Raw genomic sequence first — 12,015 nt, forward strand, 5'->3', positions numbered from 1 at the left:
CAAAAGGACCCAACATGGTATCTCTGAGTCAAATTGCCTGCAGTAAAGATGACCCACGAGAATTCATCCCACACCTAGATTAAGGCACTGACTATGCAGCTCTGAAAAGGACTGCGAGCCCAGCTTCTGGTGTGAAAGAAAGCTCAACAGGAGAATGACAAGATGGGCATGACATGCAACGATATGACTTAGATATAGCTCCGGGAAAAGTAAAAGGACTGTCTCCATCAGGCTGAAGGAGTGCCACACTCGATCATTAGGACAGTCACTCAGAAAACACCAAGTCATCCTGCAGGGAGAATAAATCCTATGCATGCTGCAGAAGCTTCCTAGCTGGCATTAAATCAGATGTTAGAAACACAATTAACTGATTTTCATTGCTTGGGAAAAAAAACATTGCACAAGAAGGGATGAAAGTTACAGGGTAAATAATTGGTGGCTAGCATTTAAATGGACAGTAAATTTGATGTTTATTGCTCCTGTGTTCTTAGCGTGAATATTTTTGTGTTCTTGACATATGAAAAAAAACCCTCATGAGTTTCTTTTATTACTTTATGAACTCAAGGAGAATGTCAGATAGTTCCTTCTTGTGACAGAATTTGTTGTCTTCTCATGCAGAAATTATTAACCCATGACCCCAGTCCTCTCTAGCAACTTGAGTTTTAAAGAAGTCTTTAATTTTGACCTGTCAGGTTAAATAATATCACTTACGTTGCAGGATGTCCTATGAGCTTCCAGCATGAACTAAATTCTTACTGTCCCAGACACTAAACAGTAGCTCTGTGAGATGGCTGAGACCTGTGTACCCTGCTGCAAACCTCTTCAAACCAGGTGGGACTCAATCCCTTCGGATATAGAAGTTTTGCAATGAAACTGGGCAGGGAAGCCAATTCAATGGAAAGATGGATGCTTGCTCATACCTGTGCAGGAGGGAGGGTCTGGCTGCCAGAAAAATCTGTTCTCAATCTGCACACAAGTGATTTTGGCCTCCCCTTGCAGAGCATATCCTGGATTACACTGGAAGACGATGGAGTCGCCTGCCTCTTTGCTGTCACCACTCCGGCTCCCATTCTGAGGAATCCCTGGGTCATTGCAGGAAGTGGCAGTGGAAACTGAAGAGCATTAAAAAAAAAATATATATTTAGCACAGACTTGCGGAATTTCAGCTTATACCTTTCTTGCTTTGTCAAAAAATGAAGCATCTTATTTTCAGCCACTTTCAACATACTACATTTCATCCTAAAACTTCAAAGTTCCTTCCTTATTTGCCATTGATTTACCTGAAACACATTTGCTAGTTCTTTGAATACATAATTGCAAAATATTTTGCAGATGATTGATTACAAGAACTTTATGAAGTTTCCAACCTCCCCGCACTGGTCTCTCCAGCAGAGACCTTCACTTGTTAAAGACATCGATTTCCAGAATGGATCAGATACAACCTTAGCTCCTTCACATCCTAATTTCAGCCTGAACCAAACCCTTGCTGCTCTAATATCTTACAACTGTTTATTTTTAGCATCCTTAACCTAGTGTTTTCTCTGCAGAAGGAAGGAGCATCATTTCCAGCGGTGAAACAAAGCCACAGCAGGGAAAGACTACTGCATTTGCTATAAACTATGGAGGAGATCTATGGCACGCTGCCGTCTGGTTCCTGGCTGTTCCAAGTCCCAAGCTACCACCCCATCAAGGAGGCTCTATTTCCTCCTATTTCCATCTTGACTTATTTGCAGAGGACAGAAAGGAAGAGAGGAAGGGAGATAAAGCAGAGATTCACACGGCAGATGCCAAGGGCTGGCTGTGCTTAGGCTCTGTCCTTAAGCAGATACCCAAGCAATGACTTCATTCTCCATCCTTCCCCCTTTGGTATCTCTTAAAGTTGCCACATGCACAAAAACTGGCTTTTACTTTGCACTGAGCATCTGCCAGGCCAGCTGGTAAAGGCTCTGGGGAGCAGCAAGTTCAAGTGCACTACACAGAGTGCAAGTTTGATGTATAATTGTGCGCAGGCATGTTTACTTAATAAGTCCAGGCATCCACTGATCTTACATGGCATTTTTATAGAATTCTTTGTCAGGCACATGCTGCAAAATACACTAATCTGCTAGCACTTTTCGCTTCCCCTGAGTGGGAGGAGAATTTAGCCTTTAGCCCTGGGAAGCATCAAGCCTGACCTTTCAGAAATACACGTGTTGCCCTCCCAGCCTCGCTGCCATGTCCCTTGGAGGTATTGAACGGCTCCCGTTGGTCTCTCAGCTTCCCTCCCCAAGTGCCTTCTCGGCGGGGGGCAGGCAGCACAGCTTCTCTGCTGGCTGAGCTCACGACCTGTCAACACTACAGTTATTTAACAGCAGGGAAAGTCCTGGAGTGACAGAAGTTTTGCAAGCTTATATAGATCATTAAAGTTCACAAGATCCAAAATTGTATACTTCTGAGCTTAGGGCTGACTACTTAGTCACACCTTGTGAACAAAGGCTTTGAACAGAAGCATTCAATAAAGACCAGCTCTGTATCAGGCAGCCGAGCAGAGCTTATTTCCTGCTACGTTGATATGAGTCCATTACACCTAGCCAGTTTATAGCAAGCCCTTCTTAAAAGAGCCAGAGGAAATCCCTCTCTCTCTTTCTGTGCAACTGAAGATAAGGCAAGTTAGCAGCCCATCCTGGTCTCCGTTGGCAGGCTGTGACACAAGCCTGGCAAAGAGAGAGGAAGGCAGAGCTGTGCTCAGTAGCAAAGCTCTCCCTCTGTCAGGGTTATCCCAGAAGGTCTTGTGCCAGTGCAAACTCTTCCCAAAGAGCTGGTCTGCTCTCCAGGCCATGCAATGCACCCAGAACAGAAAACTCTAGGCAAAAACCTGGGACAGAGAGAACGGGCTCTGCTGCTTTGATATGTCTGAGTCACAGAAAAGTGGTATCATTGCTCACCCAGCAGTTTCCTGAGCTATTTCCTACCATCTCCAAAATGGGCATCTGCCTGGTTAGTTACTGGACACGTCAGTGAAGGCCTGCATCCTGGAAACCTCTGTGAGAATACTGAAATGCATCACCCAAATATAACTGAAATAAATGTACTTGCGAGGCCAGGTCTTCGGTAATGACCACCAGGACTTAGGCAATGACAGGCTGCAGGTGCATTACACGTAGTGCTGCTGCTTGCAATGACATCCCTACAGCAACTAGAGCTTTTGGGGCTCTTCATCTAAGGGGATCCAATTTGAGGGATTTTAAATAGACTTGGTTTTTCAGAGACCACTGACCAAGGAAGCCTGGGGGAAGCTGCCTGTGTGCTGCTGTCTCTAAGGGACTGAGTGGGAACATGGTGGAAAATATCTGTAATTCCTATCGAGTATTCCACAAAGAACTGCTTATATCTTGCTGCCAAGTTCACCACTGTGAAGGTGACTGTATCAGAGGGGAGCAGAGAATTTACCTGCATTGCAAGGACAGAATACGTGAGTTTTCTCTATTTGCAGAGACTCAACTGCAGCAGAGCACAAATGGCTGGAAGACTGCACAGTTCCTGCTGTTGAGTCCAATACAATGTCATGAGCTTACAGCCAGCAGAACTTCATAGGTGAACCCTTGAAATCACTTATCAGTAAAACCAAGTTTGGACAACGCTAAGGAAAGAACCTAAAGCCTACCTGAAAACTGAACAGCAAAGCCCTGCTTGCTCGTGAAGAAATCCGTGTTGAACTGAAGGATGACGGAATTGAAGGTACTGTGGACATCGCTGGGTAAGCTGGACCCACTCATCTCCTTTAGGAGGATTCCGTTCTCCACCGGACCGTCCCAGATCCTCAGCACGTCGTGGAACTCTTCAGTGTGGAAAACCATGAAATGGAGCCTGCGTGGCAGAAAGAGCTGCAGGTCACACCACAAACTAAGCTCTGCCTTCTTCCATGGAAGGGTTACAAAGGTGCTTGCTACCAGCCCAAGGTACCTCGTCCCACTGAGTGTGTTCTCTCCTGGTATCTGCCACCCACCTCAGACACCTATTTTAGCCCTCTACCAAACATACTCAGTCAATAAAAAACCAAGATCTCTTAGTGGGATGCCTCCTTAGTAAAACACATTGAAAAAACAGAAAACAACTGGGTCATGGATACCAATGCTTTCTGAAAAGCTGTGTCCTTTGTGCTGTTCCCTAAGCAAACAAAATTACTACTCTCTCCTAAAAATCTTGAGTCGTAAAGGTCCAAAAGCCAACCACGAGCAGTGGAGAAATCCCCAGCTGGAAGATCGCCGTTGGTTTTGCACTGAAGGTGCTCAGCCATTACGGTGAGTAGCTGTCACACAGACAAAGGCTCAGCCAAGGACACGCCAGCAACCTGCAGCAGGGAGGCACAGAAGCTGTGAAGAGGAGGACGGGCTTTGTCCTTGGTTTTACGGGGCTCTATTACAGATAAACACGGAAGTGTTGAGAAACTTATTCTAAAAGGAAAATTAGCAGTAAATGTGCTAAGGTCCCTTCAGACAACTGATGTATATTCATGCAATTCACACTTTGTCCCTATGTTGCACACAGCAATCACCTTGGCTGTCCTTTTGCTTTTTTTGTGTCCTACAAGGAACAGCTTTTTGTCAAGGGCCAGCATCTACTGATAAAATGCATTGATTTTTGTTACTTGCTCTCAGATCAAAGAATTTGCTCCTGGCACCAAGCTAATCTTGTATATCAGGGGAAAAAAAAAATGGAAAGGAAAACAACCAGCACCACTCTTATTTAAAATAGCATCGTGCTGGAAAAGAAACCCTCACCAGGGTATTTGGTGCCCCAGAGGTTAATAAAAAAAAGGGCAGAAAGGAGTGTGTGTTGGGGGGAGACAGCAAACAGGCAAGTGCAAATTCTGAATGCTGGATTGAAGCACGTCAGTGGACCAAAGTGGCTGACACAGGAAAGGATTTTTACACGTTTTACAAAGTTTTGGATATTGAAAAGCTCTATTCAGATCAGCTAACAGAATAACTTCGGTAAGAAATAAAGGGAAAGAGTCAGCATGAGCCAGCTCTCCAAAACACACAATAGGAAGGGAAGGAAGAGAAAACAGAAACTAAGAAGCTGGTGGCTGGCGGTGAAATTACACTCTGCTCTCCATGAGGTGTTTATTACAATGCTCTGAATGCAGATTGTGTTTCCTTACCGGGTGTACTTTATAGTTTTGTCTGCCCTGGAGAGAGGGCTGCAAAGTCTTCAGCATTTGCATCAAATGCTCCTTGGTACACAACCGCCTGCAGCAAGTGCTACTCGGAGCGCTGCTTTTTCCTGCCTTTAAACTCAACCAGGGCTCTGCCTGCTTGACACTTCCCCAGAAAATTCCCCAGAGAAAGCCAAAGATGCTGCCAGGAGTCATCCTGGTGAGGAAACTCACTGCAGAGACTGCACAGGTGATGGACCTGGCTGGGTGGGAGGATGACAGAAGTGCCCTGGTGGCACCCGGGATGGGACAAACTTGGTCCCAGCACAACCCCCAGTGGGATGCTCCTCGCTTCCCACCCTGGGCTGGGGCAATGCCACACTGCACTTCTCTCCAAAACAACCTCTGTTGTGGAAGGATGTAAAGCAGCTGCCACACAAATCCAGACTTTGCAAGGAGCTTTTGGGTCTTCCAAGACGAGAAGTACCACCTAAGCATGAGATACCCTCATTATTATTGTTACCCCCGAGGGAGTTATCAGCTAAAGGCTGCTGCCATACATCAGGGCTCAGTCCTTTTCACTCCTGCACTTAAAATGTCAGGCAACAAGAAGTCATTCAGTTGCCTCTGTTTCTCATTGCCACATTAGCACTGGGGGAAATACCTCCTGACATGCTGCAGTTAGGCTAATGTGGGTAACTCCAGGCACACGACTCCAAAACAGGGGCAGAAATCTATAAACTGTACTGAGAAAAGCTGCAAAAATAAAACAATCAGGTACTGGGCTTAAAACCCTGGCAGCCCTCAGAAGAGAACAAGAAAGCATTTGCTTGGCTGCTTTCCCATTTATCCAGGGCAAACAAATAAATAAGGTAGAACCATGAAAAGAAAGAAAAAAAAAAAGGAAGAAAAGCCAAACACTGCAATGCACTCAGCAACAAAACGACATCCATGAAATCCGACGGAAACCGAAAGAGCAGAATCATAAATCTACCTAGCAGAGACCTTGCATTTAAAAAACAAATAAAAAAACAAACAAGGAAAATAAGAATGGATGATAGCAGAGCTGCTCTCCACTGATGCCTTGGCCTGATGATGTTTGCTCTCAGGCTAACCAGAGCTAGTTGGCCAGAATTGCCAGGGAAAACTCATCGCTGAAGATGTCAGAAACAGGGAAACAGGGAGATGCTGGCAGAGACTGACCCAGGATGGGGGACACTCGGGAGCTCACCAACACCTCGCCAAGGGACTGAGGCTAACTGCTGCCTCCAGCAGCTCCCTTCCCTCATTTACTTCTAGCAAGCAACTTGCTCGCAGGGTTTACCAACGAGGAGAATGCCTTAGGAATATAACCAGAAGACACAAGTTGCTCGACACCAGCTGGCTGAGGAATCTGTTGGGAGAGCTGATTTTATTAAGAAAACTGGTGATCTCTGGAGCAAATCAATCTATTCAAAAAGCACATCTGTAACCAAACAGCACAGTTTTTCTATCAGCCTGACTCCATTCCCAGCAGGGCTTAATTTAAGACAAGACAGAACAACTGACTTAGCAGACAATGGAGACACTCTGACAATCCCAATTACATGCAAGAAAATGCAGCTAAAAGCAAATTAGGAATATATATGCATATATATATAAACTGTCCTCTATCGTATAGAGAGAGATAGAGAGGGCAACTTCTCTCAGCTTAGCAAGGCAGAGGAGAGACCAGCTCTGTACTGACAATCTGCATGACCTGTGCAAAACCACCCTGCCCCAGCCCTCCAGAAGACACCCCACAAGCTTTCTGCCCAGCCTGGGGGTCCCTCCTGCTGCCGTCTCCTGCCCAAGCCCCTGCTTCCCAGCTTGGCTCCGTGCAAGCTGCTGAGCTCCCATCCGGAGAGAGCTGCAGCAGAAGGCAGCTTTACAGCACCGTGCTCTGAAGTCCCCACTGCGTGGTAATGCCAAAGCTGCAGGTCCTCGATGCTACCAGCAGCTTGCAGGGCTCCCCACCGCCACCCTCTAGCCAGGAGAGGGTTCCCAAATGTAAAAGCCGCGAAACGTGACACGCCTGGAAATATCTGTAGAAGAAAACTGCAACAGCCAGATGTTTTCACTCGTATTTCTCGATGAGACTGTGAAAAATGGAGCCTGTCCATACAGCACCATTTGTTAGGCTGGGGCTGGCAGCATCAATAAACCCTCTCGTGGCACTGAGATCACCGCCACGCAACAGAACGCCACTGCCGCTCCTAACCGTATATTCACTGCTCTCAGCTCTGCAAGCAGGACTTGAAGGCAATGTCATTCATTTTCCAGCACACCCTCCTGCTTCTCCATCCTATTTCTCTCCCGAGTCTCACAGCCAAGTCACTTTAGTTGCAATTTTGTGTGTGCGTGCACGCTTGTGTTTGCACACGCACACGATTAATCCTCTCTCAAAGTACAACCCTTTAACTTTCATGGCCATAATGGGCAGACTGATTTTTCTGCCTCTCTCTCCTTCCTTTCCTTCCCCTCCTTCTGTGCAGATACAGCTTTATTCAAAAAGCTTTGGTGATTAATTTTAATGTAAGTTATAAATGAGGGCTTTATACAATTGCATCATGCGTGAAGAGGATTATTTTTCCAATGGATTACCATAAAAATGAACTTGCTGAAAATGTGCTCTCTCAACTACCCAGAGATCATCTGTTCTGTTTGAGCTGCCAAATAAAGGAAGAGAAGAAGAGAGCTTTCATCTCTAATGACAAAGGAAGGGTCACAAGGTGTATTACCATACTATTGCCTGGCATCATTTCATTTCAGCCCTGGGCCCTTGCAAGCCTCTGGCTGATCCTGCAAACACGAGCCTATAGTTCTGCTCATTTGTGTACTCCCAGAGAAGTGGATGGGATTACGCATGTGAGTAAAGTGTGAGTAAAGTTCATTCGCTGAAACAGTCTTTGCATGAGGCAATCTCCTACACTTTGGGAGAGGAACAGAGGACGGGGTTGCATCCTACTTTGTCCTCCAGAAATCTGTAGGAACTCTTAGAGAAGAATGAAAAAAAAAGAGGAGAATTCAACTGGAAGTTGCTCGTGCATTGGAAACCCAATGACAAGAAGTTACTAAACCTCTCTGCTAGCTCTGACCTCAGGTCAGGAAAGCACTGAGTAAACCATCACCACTCTGAAGAATTGCAGAAAACAGACGATAACAGAAAAAAAGCAACTGTAAAAACCAGGAGCGAAAACTTTCAACTCACCCTATTGTGCAGCCAGCTTCTGCCTCTATTGTCCAAATGCAATTCAGATTATGATCGTAGGGTGTGGGGTATCCGGGAGACAGTATCCGTCCTGACGACTCTCCTTTGATAGTACCCCCACACTCAGCTGAAAAACATATGGGTTAGTGAGAAGATTCACGACATATTATGGCTCTTGGCAACAATGCAACTCTCATCCTATTGATACAACAGAGAATTTCTTCCCATCTGAAGAGATTCTTAGAGCTTACTAGCCAAAGATAAGGAAAGTCATTTAATTCAGCTAAAACAGTGACTCAGCAGAATAACTGCACTTCTCTGCATGTTCCTAAAATCTGACACGTTGTCAAAGCTTCCCTCCACCTTTTTGGCTTCACAGTGAATAAAGGCAGAGCCTGCCAGCATCCTGGCTTTCCCTGATTCATGCTTGGGGTGAAAGAGCTCAATTCTTCTCCTTGCATCTGCAAGTCTTAACAACTCATGGGTGTGATCAAAGGAAGAAGCCAATATGTGCATGTCCGCTACATGAACCTCAGTGCAAGGATTTTTCAATATGTTTTCATAATATATCCATTAAAATTCTGTGAGTTTCCACATGTTCACGCAGACATGACCAGTCACGTTTATATTCAGCTAATAGGGTAAAGGTTAGGAAGATGGATAAATCACATAAATTTGTCTTTTCACCTCAACACGCAATGTTGAAATTCAGCAGACTTGCAGCATAAAGGTTCTAACTTCTGGGAGAATTCGGAATGCCAATGTCTGAGCACACCACTTATGACCATGGAAGCAGGTTGCTGGTTGCTGAGATCAGAGGCATAAGTCTCTAAGAACTTCAACATGCCCCAGGAAACACTAACTAAACACGTTGCTGTCATGTAACAGACCAACAGCATTTCATTTAGATATACAAAATTTAATAAAATACTTTCCCATGCAAAAAGATATTCTGCTGGAGAGTTATGTGTAAAGAGACCTCAGGACTTAACGAAGAGAAGACTAAGGAAATTAAAATGTCTGAGAAACTGGGATCAGATGTCATGTAGCTCTCAAATAAACATGACTTTGAACTGTCAAATGCCAGGACACAAGTTGAAATCTGCCATTAGCAGGAAGTGCCATTCTATTTAACACGTGCAAGTGAAAGGACAAGGACTGAGAAAGCAGTAGTCTCCTTGCAGCGAAGCACAAAACCTTGTCAAATCTGTGCTCAGAGCACAGTGTTTCATGTTAAAACTGCTTGTAGAAGTTTTGCAGCTATCAGCGCTCTCAATCTGAAGATGCCTTACACAGGATCCTTATCGTTATCTGTTTTGATGTAGACGGCTGCAATCAATACCAGAGATAATGTCACGTGTATTAGCTAAAGAGAAAGAAAGGGCACTCGGAGCGATGCCCATGAGCAAAGCACTCGTTAGAGGAGTTGTTAAAAGCAAGACTTGTCTCACCTACACAGGTTGGCAGGGGTTGATCCCAAGCTCTCCGCTCCCCAGTCAGACAGACCAGCACCCTGCTGCCTCGCAGTGTGTAGCCAGGGTCGCAATTAAAGGATACAGAGCTGCCAGCGAAGTGCCCTTCGTCGTGGACCTTGTAGCCAAATTGCGGGATGCCAGGGTCCTCGCATTTGATGAGTTCAAAACCTGGAGCGAGAGAAACAGCATCAACTTTCCTCATATGTTTAACAGCCAGAAGCCATTAGCACAAGATTATATTAACTGTTTTCCTCTGAAGGAAAATGCTCTGTTGGCAAAAAGAAACACCATATGGAGAATTGTATTTTTTTTTGATTGAGATTGGAAGGAGATCCCAGGGATCTGATATCTCAGCTGCAAGTGGAAATTTCTGTATCACCACTACCTCATTCACAACAGAACAGGCTCGCTGGCATAATTCATCTCCTCCACTCTGCTTCCTCTTTAGACCCCAAGATCTTTATAGAAAGGACCATTTGCTCTACTCATGCAACTGTACCACCAAGATACACAACTACACCTCAGATTCCCATCTCACAGGCATATGGGCCCAAGACTTACTAGAAAACTGCAGCTCAAAGCCTTTACTCGTGTTCTCGCTGTTGGTGATGAACTCGAGCCACATGCTGCTGGAAGTGCTGTTTATGCTGGTGCCAAGCATTTCAGAGCGACTAAAGGAACCCAGCAGGCGAGCGGAGCTATTGCTGCCATCATAGACCTGGGAGGAACAAGAAACACATACTGGAAAACGTCCTTTATTTGCAACCTCAGGGGTCAAATCCTCCATGACTGAGAATACGGGCAGCTCATTTGGAGCCAGTGAAATTATTCCAGTTAAGAGTGTGACTCGATGAGAATTGATGGTGCTGTTTGTTTGAGGAGCAGGAGGATACGCATCCCTCCCTGTACACCTGAGCTTTTACCGCACTCAGGGCTGTGTTTTCTGAACTAAGCTCTCTTTCCAAAGCTGCAGCACAGCTACTGGGAAAAACACTTTGTTCCTAGAGTGACTCATGGATGTGTCTTGACCCCACTATTATTATTAAAAAAATAGATTTTTTTTTCCTTTTGGATAGGATGATTCTCTTACAAGGATAAAGAGCAACTTCTCACTAATAGAGATTGACAGTAACTTTCCTCAGTGGTGGAAGAGAAGTTGATGAAAATAATTTCTTTCACAAGTATATTCTTTGCATTAGCAGGAAATCTCTCTCTTTCTAGTCATCCTGTGAGTTGCAAATATGTGGATTACACCTATCTCACAGTGCAGAAGTATGGCACTTAAAGAAGGACAGAGGCATTCTTGGGAAGATGGTTTAGCACAGCAGCACACGTCTTGTAATATTAATGCTTCCTACAAAACCGTTTCTTTGTGATTAATAGAAACTCAGCCTGGATTTGTCTCCTTCCATATAGAGTCCTGAAACTTGTAAATGCAGATTAATCTGAGTATGGGAATGCTGAAAAGCTTGAATTTAAATAAACCCGCTTTGCAGGGGATTCAGCCTTGGTTCCTAGAAACACAAAAATAACTCTACAAACCTCCCACTTCCTCATGTGTCAACAGTTCCCCCTGTACAACTGTGCAGATTAAAAACTGAAGTCTAGCTACAGGGGGAAGACCTCTAGCATTCCAGTAAATCTATTAAATTATTTACCCAAATTAATTCATATTTCTACACGGTGTAACTTTTGTAGCTCTGCGTGGTATTTGAAGCTGATGGGTTAAAGCCTGTCTTTGCCTATCTGCTCACTCTCAGAGGCCAAGTATTTCTCTCTAAAAATAAAAGTAGCCTCTCTCAGTCCATATGGGCTCTTTCCACTACTTTTGCTATGTAAGACAGATGCTTGGTAACCTAAACAATAAGGCACAATATGTGTAACAACGACTGAAGCCTTCCCTGCATCTTAGGGAAGAAGACAGCAGAAGGTATAGCAATGCAACAAAGATATCCACATTTTTACAGGGTACAGAATTTGTTTATACACTCAGCAGCAGAGCGAAGCCTCAAACAATCAGCTAGGCTGTAGAGCACAGGATGTTCACTACTGCCTTAGTTCTGCTGCCAGGGACTGCCATGAAAATGTGAAGTTCAGAGGTGCTCGTTCCCTAAAATCACAGAATATGTTTTAAAGGCAGCCAACTAATGCCCAGCAGTGACACATGCTGATCA

At 44.8% G+C, this 12,015-nt stretch overlaps 1 protein-coding gene across 8 annotated transcripts in view; it reads right to left on the reverse strand.

Moving 5' to 3' along the window:
• Positions 1–12,015, reverse strand: part of CSMD2 (CUB and Sushi multiple domains 2) — a 323,412-nt gene that overhangs the window by 84,959 nt on the left and 226,438 nt on the right. For all 8 annotated transcript variants that reach the window (XM_072027339.1, XM_072027338.1, XM_072027341.1 and 5 more), the window contains 5 exons: positions 10,403–10,559; positions 9,818–10,009; positions 8,367–8,493; positions 3,644–3,846; positions 921–1,112 (listed from right to left, as the gene is read on the reverse strand). In XM_072027339.1, coding sequence (XP_071883440.1) covers positions 921–1,112; positions 3,644–3,846; positions 8,367–8,493; positions 9,818–10,009; positions 10,403–10,559 — 871 coding nt within the window. The remainder of the gene's footprint in view (positions 1–920; positions 1,113–3,643; positions 3,847–8,366; positions 8,494–9,817; positions 10,010–10,402; positions 10,560–12,015) is intronic.

This window comes from Anas platyrhynchos, chromosome 24 (genome assembly GCF_047663525.1).
Source record: "Anas platyrhynchos isolate ZD024472 breed Pekin duck chromosome 24, IASCAAS_PekinDuck_T2T, whole genome shotgun sequence".
NCBI lineage: Eukaryota > Metazoa > Chordata > Aves > Anseriformes > Anatidae > Anas > Anas platyrhynchos.